The sequence below is a fragment of the Prunus avium genome, chromosome 6 (assembly GCF_965620075.1).
Source record: "Prunus avium chromosome 6, drPruAviu1.hap1.1, whole genome shotgun sequence".
NCBI lineage: Eukaryota > Viridiplantae > Streptophyta > Magnoliopsida > Rosales > Rosaceae > Prunus > Prunus avium.
Genome location: NC_142289.1, coordinates 34,682,523 through 34,703,315, shown reverse-complemented (window position 1 = coordinate 34,703,315; position 20,793 = coordinate 34,682,523). Strand labels below are relative to the sequence as shown.

The window sequence follows — 20,793 nt, the reverse complement described above, 5'->3', positions numbered from 1 at the left end:
AAAATAAAAGTAAGATAATATCAAGGTTGGAAAATATTAAAGTTTTCTTTTATATATCTTATTATTTTGCATGATTTTGGTATAAATTTATAATTTATAATACAAAATAATTATTAAAAAAAAGGGTGCCTAGGCCCCGATTACTCCTCTACGCTCTAGGCCCATGCCTACAGCCTACGCATTTTTCGAACATATATTAAAAAGAGACAAGCATATATATGAAAATGGCCCTTTTCCAAATGAAGCCCACACCCTTAAGACACCTGAATTGCATTCCTAATCGTGACTCCTAGTTGGGATGAGTAGTTATATGAGAAAGATGGAACTTTAAGAAAGAAAGAAAAAAATGATGTCTACAAACTGTAATGGCACAAAGATTAAACCATTAAATCCGATATCAATATTTTTGCATATAATCAGTCCAAACAGCTCAATATCATAAGTACATTTAGAGAAAAGAAAAAGACATGGAATTCAAAGTTCAAACCTTTTCGGGTAAAACTGCCGAAGTAAAGGATGAAGCTAATGAAAACACAAAGACTTAAACAAAGGGCCTGCAGAAAGTAATATAAGTACGTAAGGATCATGAGTCTGGAGAGATATTATAGCGAGGATCACTTGAGTGGGGGTGCATGTTGTTATGACCCTCCATCCTTTACTTTTGAAAAGGGAAGCAGTCATTACTTGACTAGGAAGAAATCTCCAGCTTCACCGTAACCTGAGATTCCAATCTCTGAAATTAAGCATAGCATTCTGACTTCAACTTCCAGCTAAAGACGTGTTAATGGAATCTCCAAAGGAGGCATCAAAGGCAAGAGCTTGTGATGTCGTCATTAACACCTCATTAATTTGAAATTACCTGCTTGCATGGTCCCATGGTTGAATCCTCCACTTCTCATTGACTGAGCATCTGATCAATGCAAAGGGAAGTCCTCGGCTTCTACTGTTTAAAGGATTTTGGTCTAGTAGGCAGTAGCAGAAGCCACTGTGCATGGTATTTGGAAGAAGATTTCGTCCCCATATCATCCATAATGAACTCAAAACTTATTACAACTACTTCTCCTTTCTTTTATTTATTTTTCATTAGTTTTTTTACTTTAGTTAACTTTCATCAATTTTGTGTAAATCAGGTAGGCCTCCGCTTAGTTAGTTTTTCTAACGAGATTGATAAAACTTAATTGCTAATTGCAACTACAGCAACAACTGATGACGTCGATTGAATTATATATAGAAATAATACAATTCTTTGAAGAAACACAAGCCGGCATTAATACAGCAGGTCAATCATATAACAAACGTTCATTAAGTATTCTGCATAAAGAAACCTCTACTAGCAATCTTCATCTATTAGATAACCAAGCTCTCTTTATAAACTTTTCTTGATTCAGCTGCCTAATGAAGACATCGGTTAGAGCAGAGTCTCTCAGAAAAGCAGCCACCAAAAGACGCAAAGCCTACGATATCAGTAACAACACAAGAGTCATCAACAGTTAAAAGGGGGAAGGGTGCAGTGAAAGGGGCAACCTGAATTCTATAAACGTAGTTCAATGAAAATTATAAAAAATAACTCACCTCCTTCTTGCCAACCTCAACAGTTTCCTCCTTTATGTCAGTCAAAGTTACCTTAAGTAGATTTAAAACAAGAAAGCCAAGGGCAGGAGATATTGGAGTTATGAACAGATAATCAGTTACCATGAACACTGTCGAACCTTTCAAATACCCTTGAGGACTTTTATCATGCTTCAATTTGAGTGGAACTGTCACAGCGTTAACTAGTGGGAAAAGAAAATTAGGCATTGATATACCGGTTCTTCTGTGCAGGAAAGGAAAAGAGCTGTTTCAATATGCAAGAAATTAATGGACAATTATAATGGAAAATGCCAAACAACTCAACATCTTAAGTACATTTAGAAAAGAAAAAAAGACATGGAATTCAAAGTTCAAACCTTTTTGGGTAAAACTGCCGAAGAAAAGGATGAAGCTAAAGGAAACACAAAGACTGATGGGGATCGGGGTTCGGACACAGGTCATGACCATACACACGAGCACCGAAATCTAGGGCTAGTGCAAACTCACATGTACCGTAGCAAATACATGCCACAAGTAAACTATTTCATTAATCATCAACATAAAACTCCCCTACAACTATTACATTAGCCTTGAGATGGGGTGCATGTTATGACCCTCCATCCATCCTTAACTTTTGAAAAGGGAAGCATTCATTACTTGACTAGGAAGAAACATCCCGCTTCACCGTAACCTGAAGATTCCAATCTCTTAAACTAAGAATAGCATTCATAAATAAGAATAATACAATTCCAAGAAGAGAAGAAAGCAAATAGCCTACATAAGATGCATCAGGTTAATCATGAAGCAAAATTCCATTAAAATATCAGAATAAAGAAACATCCACCTCCACTAGCACTTGAACCGGTGAGTAATATCCATAGCACTGAGATTTAGAAAAACATAATATACCACATACTGGAGTTCCAGTATGTAGAAACAGGAGAAGCATCATCATCTCTATACAGAGTTTATTGTTCTTGCACTGGCTGCCTAATGAAGACATGGGATAGAGCAGAGTCGCCAAGAAAAGAAGCCACCAAAAGACACAAAGCCTGAAACAATTAATGGTATAGCCGGCTATACCTGTTTTGACACATATTCGACCAGGTGCTAGGCGGGTCCCTTTTTAGTATAGCCGCGCGGCTTTACTATGTTAAATTTTTTTTTAATAAAAAATAGTATAGCCACTTGGCTATACCTTTTTTGGACATATTTTTAACACGTGGGTGCCTAATCGCTAGACGGCTGATCGGTTCATAATTGTATATCATTTTGTACCCTTCTAGCTTATGATTTGGTTATGTTTTTGAGTTAAACTTGTGCTTTTAATCCTTTTTGTGTTTATCTTTCAGTTCATTGAGCTTTATGTAATAATGATGGCTTTAGAGAGCATAATTCATGCAATTCAAGCATGTTAAGGCCTAATTTGGATGAATGGATGAAGAGCTTAAAGACAAACTCATTTTGGCTACAGCCCCCTGCCAGTCCAGTTCCGTAGGTCATATTGCAAGCTTTGTTTCAACAACCTACATAGCTCGAATGAGGCCACATTATTCATGAAAGTTGTTCCAATTGGTGTGTACTATAACATATCCAAAATTTAGCCCCATTGGATAAATCTGGAGTCCGTTACCTAGCAAACACAGAACCATGCTCAGGATGGATCTTATCAGCGCGGAAAATGAGTTAGCAATTTGTTTCGGCCTTAACTTCTTCCTCCAACCTTGGATTGGCCCAAATAACATATGGCTGGAAAGAAGACATTCTGAACTTAAATTTCAAGTGCTTAAAGTCCTAATTTGATTAAGAGAAGCCCAAGTTGTAAGCCCTTGAAGTTGCTGGTCATGCTGACCTCAGCATGTGCTGGTTGGATGCTTGGTCATGGTGAGCTAGGTATGAGCTATCATTTCTGGTTGGAAGCTTGATCATGGTGACATGAAGATGAGCTAGGGCTGCTGGTGGGATCTATTGGTGAAGTGCATCAACCAATTCAAGATTTTCTAAATTAATGCATACAACACTTGTTTTATAAAATCTGAAATGGTTGATGCACTTGTATTAGAAAATCTTGAATTGGTTGATGCACTTCACCAATAGATCCCACCAGCAGCCCTAGCTCATCTTCATGTCACCATGATCAAGCTTCCAACCAGAAATGATAGCTCATACCTAGCTCACCATGACCAAGCATCCAACCAGCACATGCTGAGGTCAGCATGACCAGCAACTTCAAGGGCTTACAACTTGGGCTTCTCTTAATCAAATTAGGACTTTAAGCACTTGAAATTTAAGTTCAGAATGTCTTCTTTCCAGCCATATGTTATTTGGGCCAATCCAAGGTTGGAGGAAGAAGTTAAGGCCGAAACAAATTGCTAACTCATTTTCCGCGCTGATAAGATCCATCCTGAGCATGGTTCTGTGTTTGCTAGGTAACGGACTCCAGATTTATCCAATGGGGCTAAATTTTGGATATGTTATAGTACACACCAATTGGAACAACTTTCATGAATAATGTGGCCTCATTCGAGCTATGTAGGTTGTTGAAACAAAGCTTGCAATATGACCTACGGAACTGGACTGGCAGGGGGCTGTAGCCAAAATGAGTTTGTCTTTAAGCTCTTCATCCATTCATCCAAATTAGGCCTTAACATGCTTGAATTGCATGAATTATGCTCTCTAAAGCCATCATTATTACATAAAGCTCAATGAACTGAAAGATAAACACAAAAAGGATTAAAAGCACAAGTTTAACTCAAAAACATAACCAAATCATAAGCTAGAAGGGTACAAAATGATATACAATTATGAACCGATCAACGGCCGCCTAGATGCTAGGCAGGTCCCTTTTTTTTCTATAAATATTCTATTTGTTGTTTAATTTAATTGTTTAATTTAATTATTAGAATAATATTGATTGATGTTACTCAAACAAGTTTCACTCGACAGAAAAAGTTAGATCAAAGGCAAACATACCCACAAAAAAAGAAGAAGAAAAATTTGAACTCTCAAATTGATTTACTATGAAATTTCTCTCTCTTCAATATCTGCACTGGATATGTTGAAAGTAGCCAATTAATATTAATAAAGTATAAACTAATGCAACTAAGAGAGTACTTATTATTGTTATTTTTAAATAAAAGGTATATAATATATTTAAAATACGTATGTATATGTACAATATGAGTATTAAAAGTGAAAATGCTAAATTCTTTATACGGGTAATAACTCTAGAAAAGTAAAAACACAAAAGGGGACAATAAGGACTCGGGTAATGGCCTAATAGTAATGGATAATGCTCTAAACTATCAATAAACAAAAATCAGGGAAAAACAATTTTTTTAAAAAAGATCACAGTATCTGTGTAAAGAGTATAGCCGGCTATACTCTTTATAAAAATAAAAATAAAATAAAAAGAGGACGGCCTAGCACACGTGTCAAAAACAGTATAGCCGTGCAGCTATACTCTTTAAGTATATTATATTTAGGGTTAACTGGTGATTTGCCCCCTGAACTTGTACCTAGGTTTCAATTTGCCCCTTATTCTTTTATTTTAGAAAATTAAGGACCTGAATTAATTTTTTTGCCAATTTGCCCCCGGAAGTCAAAATCTGCCATTTCCCATCCATCCTGCCGTTAAGTTGGAGGTTACTTTTGAAATTTCACATCTCCACCAAAACACCAACTTGACGGCAGAATGGACAAGAAGTGGTAAATTTTGACGTAGGGGGGCAAATTGGTGATAAAAATTAGCTTGGGTCCATAATTTTCTGAAAAAAATGATAGGGGGTAAAAGGAAACTTAGGTACAAGTTTGGAGGGCAAATCACTAGTTAAGTCTTACATTTAAAAGGAGTATATCTGCGCAGCTATTCTATTTTTTATAATAAAAAAACGGTAGTATATACTTTATAGATATTATATATATACTTTATAGATTTAATTTTTTTTAATATATTATTTTTATTCAATAATATGCGAAAATTGTATGTATAATACATAAAATTTATGTGTATTAAAGAAAATTTTGTACAAAACCAAGTGTATTAAATCTGAAAAAATACATACGTACGTGTACAATACGAGCATTAAAAAATGAAAATGCTAAATTCTTTATTTGTGGTAATAACTCTGAAAAAGTAAAAACTCAAAAAGGGACAACAAAGACTACGGTAATAGCCTAATTGTAATGGAAATGCTCTAAACTATCGGTAAACAAAAATGTTTAAAAACAATTTAAAAGCAGCATAGCCACACGGCTATACTATTTATGAAAAAATAGAAAGGACGGCCTAGACCATTCGTTTTATGTACACATCTTATAGACTCGGTAAAATACATGATTTTTAAAAGCAAACATACAATACTCATATTGTACACGTACATATATATATTTATCATGTTTAATAAACATGTTTTTTTACAGAAGTTTCAAGAATACACAAAAAATTCACGTGTTATATACATAATTTTCACATATTATTGAATAAAAATAATATATTTTCAAGAAATAGTAGAGCCGCACGGCTATACCTCTGTTGACAAGTGGGTTCCTTTTTTTTTTAACTAAATAGTATGGCCGTACGACTATACTCTCGGGTATTTTTCAAAATAATAACCGCCCGTCTGTACTACGTTTATTTTTTTTTAAAATAATAGTATTGTCGTGCGGCTATGCTTGTTTTGACATGTGGTCACCTAATCGCTAGGCAGGTCGCCTGGTTTTCTATAAATAGTATAGCCGCACGCGGCTATACTTGGGTTTTTCCTGAATGCATTGGACCAAAACTCTCGAATATGATTCGATCTGAAGATGGTGGAGGTTTCTCTCAGTAGCCAGACGACAGCCAAGAAGGGCTGCTTCAGCCTCAGCATTGGCAGCAGACGAGGCAATGTTAAGATACTAAGGGCGAAAACCAGATTCCGATAACCTTTTTGTAAAAATGGGCTAGAATCATATATATGAGTTTAGAAGCTGGATTTCAACTGAGGACCTAATCACTCTTTGGACCTCCTGATTGCCAGAATTTTAAGGGTATAATTTTTCCCCCAGTAACACAGTTAGATACAAAGCAAGATGAAACCAAGACAGGGCACACAGATACAAAGCAATATCTCACAGCAATCCAATAATTATAAGCGTTTCAAGTTGTATAACACAAAACATACAATAGTGCAGAGAACAATACATAAAGTAGAAAATCAATTAATCTGCAACAGAAAATACATCCTCTTCTTAAATTAGAAAACTAAGGCATCCAAATCCTCGATTTGGCTTCCTAAGGAAGACACTGGTTAGAGCAGAGTCACAAACAAAAGAAGCCACCAGAAGACGGAGTGCCTGCAGTAAGAAACAAGATTGATCAACATATGAAAGAGATTTATAAACTGTCACAAATAGATCAACCACTTTCAACACATGATAGCTACTTGGGCTTTAACCATGTTGAATAACAACCGCGGTCAAGCATCAACACTTTATTGAATATTCATCATAAACTAACTGCCTAAAATTTCAAACAAAATAGAAACTCACAGCTAAGGATTCAACCAGAGTAGTTTAAGGTAAATTACAAATGATAAACATAAATGATATATAACTCACCTCCTTGTTGCCCACTTGAGCAACTTGTACCTCAATGTCAGTGACAGGTACGTTCAATTCGCATAAAATTGACAGGCCAAGAATTGCAGAGATCGGACTAACATTGAGACTGTCAGTTATCATGAACATCGCCGGTCCTTTCAAAAATCCAAGAGCGTTATCATCTTTGTTACGGTGGGATTTGGGGTCTATGAATTCAACTGATTTCACTTGTTTATTAGAGTGCATAAGGGTGGTATCAACAGCCAGCCGATACGAGGCTTCCTCTATTCCCAAAGGATGGTTCTTATAGCCAAATCCAGGGAGAAGCTTGGGACTCACTAGCATTTTCTTATGGTTATTTGACTTCAAGCATTGCTCATCAAGATCCTGGACACTTTTGTACAACTGATCAATGCATCCTTTCATAGAGTTATCATGTATCTGTTTCACAATAAACCCGAGTGGAAGAGTCAAGAAACTGAAGAGTAAATTAACAAACTCCTCCCCTGCTTCTGCATAACAAACCATCTTCCTAGATTTGCTAACAATGAGCTTAATAGAAATCTTTTCTTCTTCCTCATTCATGGCGTCTCCTAACATTCGAGATTCAACATATATTTCTTGATCAAAATTTTCATTGCTCAATTCTGGGAGGGGTTCATGCTTCAGCAGAGTTTCAGTCAAAGGCATCTTTGATACTAATGAGCACATAAGCAACTTCAAAACCTGAAGAAAGTGAAAAGATCATCAGAAACTGGCATTTCATTTCTTACTAGAAAATTAACTTTGGTGGTATAACAGATCATTTACCTCATCAACTCCTACATTGACTGTCAACTCCTCAATACTATTCCACCCCGTGAATCCGAGGTTCTTAACTAAAGAAGAGCTTGTAGAAGTAAATGGGGGCATCACTTGTAAATCATCACTAATTATAAATCTGGCTGGACCTTTTACAAAGACCTCACCATCTTCAGCACCAGACACTGGAAGGGTGGTCTCCGTGTCCATTAGACGCTCACAACGAGGACAACGAACCGTTTGGTAATAACTAAAAACAAGACTGTTCCGAAAAATTCTGCAATGTGGATTAGAACACGTAAAGTACCGCGTGGGTTCGCAATCATCAAATTTCAGTTTGAGGTTGTCCAACAAATATTCTGTCCTATTGCGGGGACGTAACAGCATGGCTCTACATTCTTCAGTTCGGAAAAGCTGTGAGTCAAAACTCTCCACACTTCCATATATGTTGTCCATGCAACCAATTCCCAAGGGTTGTGAACGATGGGAAAGCCTAATAACTGTTCCCATGGGGACTGTCAAGAAACTGAAGAGAACATCAATAAAATCATCATCAGACTCTACAAAGATCACTTTGTTGCTCACGTTGTTCACCAAGACCTTCAACTCAATATTGTCCATAGATTTATCGGCCATGGACTGTAAGAAAAAAAAAAACTTGGATAAAATCTTCTCTATATTCAAATCCAATAGCAAATGGCAGAAACTAAAAAATTATTCCAGATTCAAACTATAATCAACTCTACCAGATCCAGATGTTTATACATAAATCAGTCTCAACATTGCAAATAAATTGTAAGAAAATCGAGGTAATCTAAATAATCAGGAACACTCACCGATCAAGGAAGTTCACTAACCTCTGAAATATGAAAATTGTTTTTGCTGATATGAGAGACTACAACTTACTTTCCCAAGAGCCAAGGATTTAGTTGTGCGCTGTCAAAAATGAGGGTATTGCTTATGGGTAAATCTTGTAGACGATGAAAAAGAACACACACTTGTAACCGAAGAAAAGATAAAGAAAAAGATAAGAACACAAATTCCATTAAATTTGGTCGCTCAAACTTTATCTCAAAATTGTCCCTAACATATTTAAAAGTTAATCTCACAGTTCATTTATGCAAAAGAATCATTACGTAGACACTGTTACATGCCACCAATTATCTCCATCACTACTCACCATACTCATCACTAATTATCATATACCTTTATTATTTCTTTGACTGTATTTGATTGAATTATTATTTTAATTTCTATCGTAATTGTATCCTTTCATTTTGCTAGTTTACTATTTCTAGTTTCATACTTAAAAAATTTTAAAAATCAGTTTATAAAATAAGTTCTGGTCATGAAAGCACACCAAGACTTAAAAGAGAAAGGGTCAGCTAAAGTAATATAAGTGGAAGAAGATCATGAGTCTAAACAACATATAGTAGTAAAGCAAAGTTCACTTGGGTGGAGTAGTAAAGAGGTGCATGTTATTGGCCACCATTTTGGCTTTAGCTTTTATATTATAGAAAGCTATGTATTAAACGTACGATATGCTTAACTAGGAAGAAATTTAGGGTCCCAGTCCCATTGCGACGAGAAAGACTTCTATGACATGCGTGGCATAGCATTATTAGACGAGAATAGCAAAACAATGTTATTTCCATTGCAACTAAGTTGATTGGGCCCGATTAAACCCAAATCAAACAAACTAAAATCAAACAAAAACTCAATTTGAACCAAATATTATACAAACCGTATTCATATTTTAGCACCTATTCCATTTGGAACAGGATGGCTACGACCAAGTCCGATAAGTGTTCCCATGGGGATTGTCAAGAAACTAAAGAGTACATTGATAAAATCAACCTAGCGAAGATGACTTTGTATCTGTCCTTGTTCACCAGGGCCTTCAGGGTGATGCTGCCCTTAAAATTAGCAGCCATCAGTGGTGTCTGGTGTGAGAAATAAATGAAGACATAAAAACTCCACTTTCCTCTCTTTACCTCTTGTGATCACAGGCTTCCCTACGAAGACTTTATTTATAGCAGTATCTTTGGAGGATGAAAAGAATTCAGTAATAAATTTCATTAAATTTAATTTATAGGTAATTGTGATCCATTTTGGAAGAAGAAATATAGAACGAATCCCATGAAATAAATTAGTCGTTTAGAAAAACCAAGACATAATTTGTTGATAAAGAAACCAAAATTATTTGTTCGGGATGACAACTCCCTACGTCAGAAACTAATTCAATTGCAAAAATATTAATAAATTATGGAGATTAGTTTTGAAATCAAATAAAATAAAATTATAACTCGATAAAGAATTGGAAAGACAAACAATTCCACATATTGATACCATTTGAAAGAAATTCCCACGCCTACGGCAAACTAAACTGCTGCAGAAATGTACCAAGGTATTGGAAATACAATGACTCAGGAACAGAGAGAGACTCAGCTAAATAATGTATAATAAAAAGAAGACCATGACTCTTGCATGCATGTACATATACGTTATCATGATCCCTCCCACCAATTTAGCTTTTACAAACTTAATATTTTATATGAACTACTAATATAAAGCAAACTGTCACGTCAAACATTACATATATCAATTTGTTTCATGCTGGCTATCTACATCTTTTTCTTCAGCATATCAGAATTCATATCCGTACGCTAATAGCAACACTCCATGCAGATCACATAGCAAGTACAAGTGAACAAAACAAGTATTCTAACACCAAAATGCATACTGGACTTCCATTTTGTAACAACATCTATATATAATCAAGCCCTCAACATTGTTCTTGCTTTGGCTTTTTGTTCTGCTTCGTCTCCCTGATGAAGGCATTGGTTAGTGCCGAGTCACAAACAAAAGAAGCCACCAAAAGACGCAAAGCCTGTAAGAAGGAACATATTCAAGAGTCATCAACAATTTAAACAACAGATAACCCCTATCTAGAGATAGCCACTCAGTTTAGAGAACCTTTGTTGGAGAGCCAATAGACTCTGGCGAAATATTTGTTCCCTGTTGCAATATGACAACTTCCACGATGCCATTGAAGCCAGCTATCTAATCAACTTACAGTACTATAAAAGGATTCAATGCTTCCATGTTTTGTTTGCATAAAAGAAAAGGGGAGGTGTGGGCATGAAATAGGTGAGATGTGAGAATGTTGTGTGTGCAGTCAATAACTTGTATAAGGATAGTGTACAAGTTCATGAATCTTTGTGCCATGGGTTTTACTCAACAACTTGAAGCATCAGCACGAGAGATGGAATCGCTGTATGTGCAGTCAAGTTGAAGTGGCAGAAGGACAGCAATGGAGGGTTGCAGTGAAAATTAAGCTTAAAGTTCATCGAAAATTATAATTGATGGCTCACCTCTTCTCTGCGCACATGCACAATTTTCACTTCAATGTCAGTCAAAGGCACCTTCAGTTCATTCAGAAGAGACAGACCAAACATTAGAGATATAGGTCTTATGATCAAATTGTCAGTTACTGTGAACATTGCTGGTCCTCCTAAAAATCCTTGACCTTGAGCATTTTTATCTTTATCATTGTGGGATTTGGGATCCATGACTGTCACTAACTTAATACTAGTCTGAGCACTTTCTTCGCTATAATATGACCTCCTAGTTTTCTTAGCAGCTGAAATATGAGAAGCGATAAGAGTTTTATCAGTAGACAGCATACCAAGTGCATAATAATATGTGGCCTCCTCAGTTCCTAAGAGATGGTTCTCATAGCAAAAGCCGGGAACAAGCTTGGGACTGAGTAGCATTTCTTTGTGGTAGTCTGACTTCAAGTAGCAATCATCAAGATCTTGGACACTCTTGAACAACTGATTAATGCATCCTTTTAATGCGCAATCCCTCATTTGTTTTACAACAAAACCCAGTGGAATAGTTAAGAAACTGAAGAGTAAATTCACAAAATCCTCTCCTACTTCTGCATAACAAACCATCTTCTTAGATTTGCTCACTATAAGCTTGATAGAGAGGTTTCCTTCCGGATCTGTTGCATCTACAACTATTTGAGGTTCAATATTTATTCCTTGGTTGTCATTGCTCAACTTTCGTATTGGTTTATTCTTCAGCAGAGTTTCTGTCAAAGGTGTCCTTGATACTAACGAGCACATAAGCAAATTCAAAACCTAAAAGCAGAAGTCAAGTTAGAATCAATGATAAAGTTGTAAGAAAAAAAATCCACAAGTCAATACTTCAATTACCTCATCAGATCCTACATTGAAAGTCAACTCCTCAGTAGTATTCCCATTCCTGACTCCAAGCTCTGTAAATACAGAAAGGCCTTCCAAAGTTAATGGTGGCATCACTTGTAAATTATCACCAATTATAAGTCTGGCCAGTCCTTTCACAAAGATGCCTCCATCTAGATTCACTAAAAGACTTTTCTCCTCAGTCATGCTTCCTCCACAATCACAAGAACCAATTTTGTTATAACTTAACTTACATTCTGCTCTGTAGTTACGTGAACACAAAAAATACTGTGTGGGCTCACCATTGTCAATCTTCAGTTTGAGGTTCCTGCAATGAGATTCTGCCACATTGCGAGGACATAGCAGCATGTCTCTACATGCTTCAGTACGGAAATGCTTTACATCCATATTCTTAACACTTGAATACAAATTTTTTATACAACCTATTTCTAATGGTACTGACTGATTAGGGGCCAGCCTCATAATTGTTCCCATGGGGATTGTCAAGAAACTGAAGAGAACATCAATAAAATCATTATCGGACTCTATAAAGATAATTTGGTTGCTCGCCTTATCCACCAAGGCTTTCAAGCTAATGGTGTTCGCAGATGTCTCAGCCATGGATTGTAACAGAGTATAACTTCGGCTTTGACTTCCTCTTTTTGTCCAAATCAGGGCACAGATAATTGTTGAAAGATAAATGCTTCTGATTAAGGCCCCAGTAGCACACACTATTGTTAAGTTGTTTCTCTGGTAACATGAAAAAAGTGTCAAAATACAAAGAAATTACAGGAAATATATGAATTTTGCGACATTAATAGTTAAAACAATACAAATGTGATACAAATCTATAACATTTTTTCTTAAAAAGGAAAAATATGTTATTTTAAAAGATAAAAGCACACTCGGATACTGAACTATACATTTAGTTATGAATTTCATGAGATTGAAAATCGAACAAATAACCTTCTTTAGCAGTCAAGAGCAGATATTATCAACTTGGCTGCTTTTGGGATTCAACCCATCTTCTAAAGTCAAATCATTTGTGATAATAACATAAATCAAATAATCAACTATTACAAATAATAAAAAAGGAAAACAGTTCAGAAAAACCAATGTGAAAATAACATCATCCCATAGCACAAACCCATCAAGAATCATAAATAATAATAAAATCCAAAATATAATCCACAACTTAAAAAACAAATGGAACCGAGTGTAATGAGAAGAAGAGGTTCTTACCTCCGATGGTCCTCTTTCCAAAACCCCAAAACCAAATCCTTCAACCTCCTCAAATAAATCTGACATGCATACACAGGATATGAACCCAGAAAATTACTCCTAAAAGCCATTGTTCTAAACACATTATAAGACAACGAGAACCACAAACCCAAATAAGGCAAACACCCATTGGGTTGGGAACTTGTGAGAGCTTACCAAACGAGAGCTTTACTCTTTCCCAACAAGCATTTCAGCTTCCGAAAGTTACAATAAGAGAAAGGTTTCATTTTTAGGGGAATATCAAGTGAAGGGGGTGTGGGATTTCGGGTACTGTTGGAAAGATTGTAACTTTGGACTTTTTACTAGGTGCAAACTGTTCCTCTACCAAATGTAAGGTAGTGGTAGATGACCAGAGAACAGTGTAGAAAGAAACGAGCTACAGATATGAAGGGTTTGAACAAGAAGAGGAACAGAGCTTTATACCCAAACCCAAAAGCACACTGTTAACCCTAAAACACAAGATTGCGCGGGATGTTTGTTGTAAAGGAAAAAAGTTTGTACCTTTCGTATGCCACGTGCCCAAGTGTTGTTGGAACCAATGCACCACAGTCAGTTGCCAGGTGGTGCACTGGTAAGTCTAACAGTAAGTGTTGATTATCTTTCTATTTAAATTACCCTTCTTGCAAATGACCCGCTAGTGTAGTGGTTTGGAGTAATGGTATAGTGTGTGTGTAAGTTTAATATGTTATAGCTTCTCTCAATAGAAAATGTCCTCAAAATTACTCTTCTCTTCTAATCATTTATCAACTTATGCAGAATTACTAGGTGAATGTAACGAGAAGTAGATCTAAACTCTTATTTATTTGGAAGAGTGTATAATAGGGGGTGATGGCATGGAGAAACACTCTCATGCAGCGGAGATAACACTTTTTGCTATTTCCGACCAATAATGCAACGACACGTAGGCTATACTTCAATTAAGGAGGGTGAGCAAAAATGTAACAACTACCATGGTTGCTCAATGTGGATCGTTCGTGATTGACGAATCAATTTTCATATTAAAAAACCACATAATGTTGGCCAATACAACTACAACCTGAGACTAGCCACTCACAATTAGATATCGAACTTATACTAGATCAAATGCTAGTTTGACATAATTTTACGATATAGTATAAGTTCAGTAAAAAATAATTCTATATTCACAACACATGTTAAAATTTGCATGGACTTAAAACCTTATGTGGAACATATTTTAACTTTTGAGTCTTTAAGTCCAAGTAAACTTCTAAAAAAAATATATATGTCCAAGTAAACTTCCAATCTCATACAAGATGCAAACCCCCGTTTGAATGTTTTGGCTTTAGGGTTTATCGCGTGGCGTGTCTTTGGCTATAAAGCTCTGCTCTGCTCCTTGCTCAAGAGTCAATACTGCTCTTCTCTGCTCCTTGCTTGCCATAAACGGCATCATCACAATCGCTGCCTCCTCAAGGTCCTGCCCCCTTCAGTTGACCTTGTTCTCAAAACGAAGTTTTTTTTTAATTATATTTAATTCTAGCTTTCAGAATCCTTGTTGGAAAAGAGCAAACTTTCGTTTGGTACGCTCCCGAAACCCGAATGGGTTTTTGTTGTGTAACTTTTCTGGGTAATTAATCCAGCTTTTGCTTGTGATATTTGAGCAGGTACGGCTGAAGGCTTTTGTGTTTGGTGCCTTGGACAAGACCATTGAAGGTAAGAAACACTTATTTTCTGTTCTGTTCAAATAGTTTTTATTATTATTAAGAATTAGTGTTACATGAGTTCGAAATTAATGCCTGCAAGTAACTGAAAGCAAAATGCAGGTGTAATTGTAGTGGCTGTCACTGCTTGATTAATCTAAGTACATGTTTTGTACTGTTGAGAAGTTATGTTTGTTAAGTTGTGGAAATTTTTTTAAAAAGCTTTTTATGATTTCTATTATCTGATGGGCTTACATTGGTTTTGTGAAAATTGTTCTCCTTGTTAATTTGTGATAATAGTGGAAGCAGGCCAAAGCCAAGTTCTTGCAATCCATGGCGGATGAATCTTTGAACAATATCAGCTTGAAGGCCTTGGTGAATAAAGGGAGCAACAGAGTTATCTTCATAGAGTCTGGTCATGAATTCATAGATGTTCTCATCAGTTTCTTGACACTCCCCATGGGAACAATTATCAAGCTTGCTCGCAATCATTCTGCACCACTGGGAATAGGTTGCATGAAGAATTTGTATGCAAGTGTTAAGGATATTGATGTGCAGCATTTTCGGACTAATTGTTGGGACATGTTGCTATGTCCACGAAATGGAGCTGGACCGATTGTGGAGAACCTCGAAATGAACATTGATGATTGTGATAACACACGGTTCTTTAGGTGCTCTAATGTTCCTTGTTGCACTCCAACTAGGCTTAGTTATTACAATACCGTTCCTTGTCGTTGTGGAAATCTAATGAACACCGCAGTCGATGTTTATGCTAAAGCTGGTCATGAGGTGTTTGTAAAAGGACCAGTGAGACTAATAATTAGTGATGATTTGCAAGTCCTGCCCCCAGAAACTTCAGTAAGCTCTTCTTTGTTAAAGAAGGCTGGAGCCATGGATTCAAATACTATTGAAGAGTTGAGTTTGGATATTGGAGCTGATGAGGTAAGAATATTCCAATATCTTCTTTTTCTTCTTCAAATTGCAATTTTGTTTTCTGATCTTTACAAATTTCGTCTCTCCTTTCCAGGTTTTGAATTTACTTATGTGCTCATTCATATCAAAGACACCCCTGACCGATATTTTTATGAAGCGTAGACCACGATCAATGTTTAACAAGAACATTGGCACTCAACAAATTAGTATAAATTCTCAAATGATAGAAGAGGCGCGCAACATGTATTGGGAAGCTAATGAAATTTTTGTGAAGCTTATAGTTAGCAAATCTAAGAATGTGGTTTGTTACGCAGAAGCCGGGGAGGATTTTGTTAACTTACTTTTCAGCTTCCTAATGCTTCCACTTGGTTATATATTAAAAGCAGCGCGTGATGTTTGCTTGAAAGGATGCATTGATCGCTTGTACAAAAGTGTCAAGAATCTTGATGGGCAATTATGGAAGTCTGATACACGCAAGGAACTGGTAGTTAGGCCCAAGCCTTCCCCTGGATTTTGTTACCAGAACCATCCTTTAGGAATTGAAGAGGCCTCAAATGTTCTTGGTGATCAAGCCGAGATTGTGGACCCCTTATCACAGTATTATGAGGATGAAGACGAAGACTCAAGTCTAGGTTTCTTAAAAGGACCTGCCATGTTTATGGTAACTGACAGTCTTGTTGTAAGCTCGATATCTCCGATCCTTGGCCTGTCTGTTCTGAATGATATGAATGTGCCTATCACTGATGTTGAAGTGCAAACAGTGCATGTGGGCGTGGAGGAGGTGAGAGTTATGATTTATAAGTTATGATTTCCTCAGTTGTCCAAGTTTCTGTTGAAAGAAAGTATATTTTGATAGTTAAATCTCGTATGATGTTTGATAATTTGGTTGTGTTTGTTAATGCAGGCTTTTGGTCTTTTGGTGGCTTCTTTTGGTTGTGAATCTGCTGCTCTAACCAGTGTCTTCCTTAGAAGATAAAACAGGAACAGTGAGGATCTATTGGAAACTAATAAGTGTAACCATGCTGGTTGAGCAGTCTAGTTTTGTAAAGCACATTATAAATCCTTCTTTCTCTAGGTCTAGTTTTACATACACTTTTATGGGGTTGAATGCGTTTTCAATTTTAAGTATTTTAACACCACTTTGGGATATTCATTTGAATAACGCCATCTGGAGCAATTTACCAGATTGAATTAATGGGTAGAATCTAGAATGTTGATACATCGCATTACAATAAAAGAAAAATTAGGTGTACAATCTTTTTAAAGAAAATCTTTATATAAAATAATATATAAGATTCAATGAAAAGCCTAAAGATAATATAATTAAGAAAATGTAATGCCATTACAGTTTCATATAAGCTTCCTCAGAATGGGTTCAAATTAAAAGCATAACTTTGGCCATTTTACAAGCTGGATTTAGCAGGGATATCATATCAGCCAGTAAAAATTTAGGTAAACCAAGGCATGTATCCTGATCCTCATTGTTCTTGCTTTGGCTACCTCAGGAAAACACTGGTTAGAGCAGAGTCGGTAACAAAAGAAGCAACCAAAAGACGAAATGCCTGCAGTGCAAAGACAATTAAAACATCACAAATATGAAAACAGAAAACAATTTCACAATAATATGTGTGTGTGTTTGTCTAAACAAAATTTGAGATTAAGAAACAATTGTTTTAACAACATACTAGAAAAACTACAAGTCACAAAATGAAATAACTCACCTCTTGCTTGCCCACATTCACCACTCGCACCTCAATATCATTGAAAGGAACACTCAGTTGGTTCAGAACAGACACATTAAGGATTGGAGATACTGGTCTCACAATGAGACTGTCCTCTACCATGAACATTTCCCGTCGTTTCAAGAATCCTCGAGCACTACCATCTGCATCATTGAGAGATTTTGGGTCCACAAATTTGGCTTTAACTTTGGCTCCATCTACAAGTGCTGATCCACGAGATATCGCCGAATATATCCAAAAGACAATGAAATGGGGCCTCCCTAATTCCTAGAGGATGGCTCTCATAGCAAATACCAGGGGAAACCTTTGGATCGAGTAGCATTTTGTGGTAGTAATCCGACTTTAAGTGCTGTTCATCAAGATTCTGGATACTCTTGTACAATTAATATGTTTGCTTCAAAGATATGTTTATAGTAATTCTGCTAACTATAAGATTCTGGTTATAGTAATTCTGCTAACTATAAGCTTCAAAGATATGTTTGCTTCATCCTAGTTCCTGGTGTCACCAACCAAACAGGAATTTACATTGATCTTTTGGTCGCGAACGACGTTGGTCAAATACAATACAGATTTATTCTTCAGAAGAATATCAGTCAGAGGTGTCTTTGATACTAATGAGCAGATAAGCAAATCAAAAACCTGACAAAGAGACGGAGATCAGACACAAGGCTTCAGTGCTAATTAAGAAAAGAAAAATATATATGGGTTTTCTTTGAAGGTAGTCTAGCTTGAACTATCTTCTGGTAAGTTGCCCTCCATATATATAGATTCTTTTCCTTTTAATAGTTTCAAGTTGTGATGTTTTCTTGTGGTACGTACCTTTTTGTTTTATTAAAATTAATTACTTGTAGTGTTGAGCTGTTTTGACTGATTTGTGGGGTATTCTGCTTGGTATATGTTAAATTGTAGCTTGGTCTCTTGGTTCTGAGCTGAACTAGTCCATGGCTGCTAAATTTGACAACACTTTTAGCTTGAAGGCATTGGTGCACAAGGACAGTAACAGAGTTATCTTCATAGAGTCAGATAATTATTTTGTTGATGTTCTCTTTAGTTTATTGACAACGCATATGGGAAAGGTTTTCTCGTAGTCATTCACTTCCAATGGGAGTCGGTTGCATGAACAATTTATATCGAAGTGTCAAGGATATTGATGTACAGCTTTTGTGAACTGAAGAGTGTCGTGCCATGCTGCTGTGTCCCTGTAATGCAGCTGAATCCTTTTTAAGTAGCCTCAAATTGGACATTGATGATTGTGAGATGCCACTGTACTTCTTCTGCGATAATTCGTGTTGCCTCCCCTATAGTCGATGCGACAAGTTTGAGTTATTATGCAAGTGTTCGTTGTTGCCATTGTGGTGAGCTGATGGATCTGGGGATCAATTGTTACACCAAATCGTGGTCGAGTTGGTGGGGTGTTCGAAGACCGGCTAGACAGATTTATAGTTAGTGATGAGTTACAAGTGATGCCTCTATTTACATCTGAATACTCTCCTTTTCTTTCCAGGCTTGGAGTCTTGGATCCAAAAGCTACTGAGGCGCTGACTTTCAATGTAGGTGCTGATGAGGTAATTCTAGTTTTTAATATTATTATATTCTAATCTTTTTAGGACTGCAAAATTGGTTTCTGATCTCTGTCTTCTGCTAGGTTGTGAACTTGCCTGGTCGTAAGATCATTATTGCCAATCTTTGGCCTCTCCATTCTGAACCAATTGAGTGTACCTGTCACTGACATTGAAATGCAAACTATGAATCTTGGCAAGGTGGTGGTGAGTTACATATTTGATTAGCAATTTCTGATTTACTGTTTGAACTCTTTGTTTATTTTAGATTTGTAATGTCTTTGAAATTGTTTGCGTTTGACTCTTGATAAATCTGAACTTCTACTTGGGTGCCCAACTGTGATATGGGTTGTTGAAGCTGAACAGTTGAAGGTGTCATGGTTTTCTATATGTTGTGATCTTTTTTTCTTTTTTTTTTCCCTCTGTTTATTGTTGATGTTTTTGTGTTTCTTACTGCGGGCTGTGTGTCTTTTGGTGGCTGCTCTTCTTTTTGACTCTCCTCTAACCGGTTTCTATAGGATGACAGATCAAGAAGACTAGAGGCTGTTTTTAAAAGCTGTTGTCCGGAGACCATTGCTTTTGAAATGATTGCGTTGTTTTATTTTTACCAAACACTTATTATTGCTCAACTTTAAAGTGAAACAACTTTTTTGTGAATAAAAGAGGAGGATGTATTTGTCGTAAACATGAGCAACAGTAGACGAATTGTTGTTTGGGGCTATCAAACAACAAGTAGCTAGCAATTGTTCTTTCCTTGGCTGCCTATGGAGGACACTGGTGGGATCAGAGTCACACAAAAAAGAGGTCACCAAAAGATCAAGCGAGTAACAAAACAGAAGCTTCATAGCATCAAAAATCAGGATATTAAATTAATAATTGAACAAATTTTTATTTTGTCCTAATCACCTGTACAACTGCATAGAGAAAACACTAACCTCCTCCTTGCCAACCTGCACAACTTGCTCCTCAAGGCCAGAGAAAGACATCTTCAATTCATTCATAACAACAGAAAGAGCAAACAGAGGAGAATAGGCCTTATAATCAAACTGTAAGTAAAAATATAAGCTTATATGGTTCTGTCCTGTAACTTGCATAAAAATATGAGGCCACAAGGCCATCCTCAAATCCTAAAAGACGGTTCTCGTAGCAAAACCGGGATAAAGCTTTCTCATCAAGATCCTGATCACTCTCATGCAATGGGTCAATGCATCCTTTCAAAGAGCTATATTATGCAGACGTTTTAAAGCAAACCCAAGAGGAATGGTTAGGAAACTAAAGAGTAAACTAACAAAACCCTCCCCTGCTTCTGCATAACAAACCATCTTCTTTCATTTGCAAACCATTAGCCTCACATAAATGCTTCTTTCCTCATTCACCCCGTTTGATTCGTGGTTCGATACATAGTTCTTCATTAAAATTTTCATTGATCAATTTTTGTTATGGTTCATCCTTTAAT

The 20,793-nt window shown here is 36.4% G+C and overlaps 3 protein-coding genes and 1 pseudogene across 15 annotated transcripts; 2 read left to right on the top strand and 2 right to left on the bottom strand.

Moving 5' to 3' along the window:
• Positions 1–1,325: 1,325 nt before the first annotated feature.
• On the bottom strand, positions 1,326–9,177 carry LOC110762703 (uncharacterized). 5 transcript variants are annotated; one of them, XM_088254025.1, is made up of 6 exons: positions 8,790–9,177; positions 7,963–8,592; positions 7,372–7,878; positions 6,411–6,432; positions 1,573–1,772; positions 1,326–1,454 (listed from the first exon to the last, which is right to left on the bottom strand). In XM_088254025.1, exons 2-6 carry the CDS (start codon positions 8,587–8,589, stop codon positions 1,341–1,343), a joined length of 1,470 nt encoding a protein of 489 aa, XP_088110151.1. In that variant the 5' UTR covers positions 8,590–8,592; positions 8,790–9,177; the 3' UTR covers positions 1,326–1,340. The 5 variants fall into 5 exon arrangements, with proteins under 5 accessions (XP_088110151.1, XP_088110148.1, XP_088110147.1 ...); XM_088254022.1 differs by lacking the exons at positions 1,326–1,454; positions 1,573–1,772; positions 6,411–6,432 and adding an exon at positions 6,670–6,906 and having other exon boundaries at positions 7,171–7,878; positions 8,811–9,147; XM_088254021.1 differs by lacking the exons at positions 1,326–1,454; positions 1,573–1,772; positions 6,411–6,432 and adding an exon at positions 6,670–6,906 and having other exon boundaries at positions 7,171–7,878; positions 8,790–9,146.
• Positions 9,178–10,485: 1,308 nt separating this feature from the next.
• On the bottom strand, positions 10,486–13,890 carry LOC110762348 (uncharacterized). 5 transcript variants are annotated; one of them, XM_021964979.2, is made up of 5 exons: positions 13,602–13,890; positions 13,407–13,465; positions 12,177–12,914; positions 11,328–12,101; positions 10,486–10,843 (listed from the first exon to the last, which is right to left on the bottom strand). In XM_021964979.2, the coding sequence occupies exons 3-5, from the start codon at positions 12,783–12,785 to the stop codon at positions 10,739–10,741; spliced, it is 1,488 nt and encodes a 495-aa protein (XP_021820671.1). In that variant the 5' UTR covers positions 12,786–12,914; positions 13,407–13,465; positions 13,602–13,890; the 3' UTR covers positions 10,486–10,738. The 5 variants fall into 5 exon arrangements, 4 of the variants coding, with proteins under 4 accessions (XP_021820671.1, XP_088110237.1, XP_088110235.1 ...); XM_088254111.1 differs by lacking the exon at positions 13,602–13,890 and having other exon boundaries at positions 11,328–11,378; positions 11,483–12,101; positions 13,407–13,595; XR_015836280.1 differs by lacking the exon at positions 13,602–13,890 and having other exon boundaries at positions 10,930–12,101; positions 13,407–13,595.
• An 825-nt stretch (positions 13,891–14,715) lies between these two features.
• On the top strand, positions 14,716–17,231 carry LOC110762677 (uncharacterized). 4 transcript variants are annotated; one of them, XM_021965361.2, is made up of 5 exons: positions 14,716–14,877; positions 15,068–15,116; positions 15,413–16,045; positions 16,131–16,817; positions 16,941–17,231. In XM_021965361.2, the coding sequence occupies exons 3-5, from the start codon at positions 15,437–15,439 to the stop codon at positions 17,010–17,012; spliced, it is 1,368 nt and encodes a 455-aa protein (XP_021821053.2). In that variant the 5' UTR covers positions 14,716–14,877; positions 15,068–15,116; positions 15,413–15,436; the 3' UTR covers positions 17,013–17,231. The 4 variants fall into 4 exon arrangements, with proteins under 4 accessions (XP_021821053.2, XP_021821037.2, XP_021821059.2 ...); XM_021965345.2 differs by having other exon boundaries at positions 15,404–16,045; XM_021965367.2 differs by having other exon boundaries at positions 14,716–14,983.
• Positions 17,232–18,719: 1,488 nt separating this feature from the next.
• On the top strand, positions 18,720–19,657 carry LOC148294095 (uncharacterized; annotated as a pseudogene). The gene is made up of 2 exons (XR_015836395.1): positions 18,720–19,343; positions 19,424–19,657. The product of XR_015836395.1 is annotated as an uncharacterized LOC148294095 (transcript).
• The last annotated feature ends 1,136 nt before the right edge of the window (positions 19,658–20,793 follow it).

What these genes read in the sequence shown, in the direction of transcription:
- LOC110762703 (XM_088254025.1), bottom strand. Translation starts at nt 8,589, where the DNA reads ATGGCCGATAAATCTATGGACAATATTGAGTTGAAGGTCTTGGTGAAC. An exon ending in TCAATGTAGGAGTTGATGAG is followed by an intron (nt 7,879 to 7,962) that starts GTAAATGATCTG and finishes CACTTTCTTCAG; the next exon opens with GTTTTGAAGTTGCTTATGTG. An exon ending in TTGAGGTTGGCAAGAAGGAG is followed by an intron (nt 1,455 to 1,572) that starts GTGAGTTATTTT and finishes CTGATATCGTAG; the next exon opens with GCTTTGCGTCTTTTGGTGGC.
- LOC110762348 (XM_088254109.1), bottom strand. Translation starts at nt 13,472, where the DNA reads ATGTCAGATTTATTTGAGGAGGTTGAAGGATTTGGTTTTGGGGTTTTG. An exon ending in TGGAAAGAGGACCATCGGAG is followed by an intron (nt 12,915 to 13,406) that starts GTAAGAACCTCT and finishes TCATGTTACCAG; the next exon opens with AGAAACAACTTAACAATAGT. An exon ending in TGCATGTGCGCAGAGAAGAG is followed by an intron (nt 10,844 to 11,327) that starts GTGAGCCATCAA and finishes TCCTTCTTACAG; the next exon opens with GCTTTGCGTCTTTTGGTGGC.
- LOC110762677 (XM_021965361.2), top strand. Translation starts at nt 15,437, where the DNA reads ATGGCGGATGAATCTTTGAACAATATCAGCTTGAAGGCCTTGGTGAAT. An exon ending in TGGATATTGGAGCTGATGAG is followed by an intron (nt 16,046 to 16,130) that starts GTAAGAATATTC and finishes TCTCCTTTCCAG; the next exon opens with GTTTTGAATTTACTTATGTG. An exon ending in TGCATGTGGGCGTGGAGGAG is followed by an intron (nt 16,818 to 16,940) that starts GTGAGAGTTATG and finishes TTGTTAATGCAG; the next exon opens with GCTTTTGGTCTTTTGGTGGC.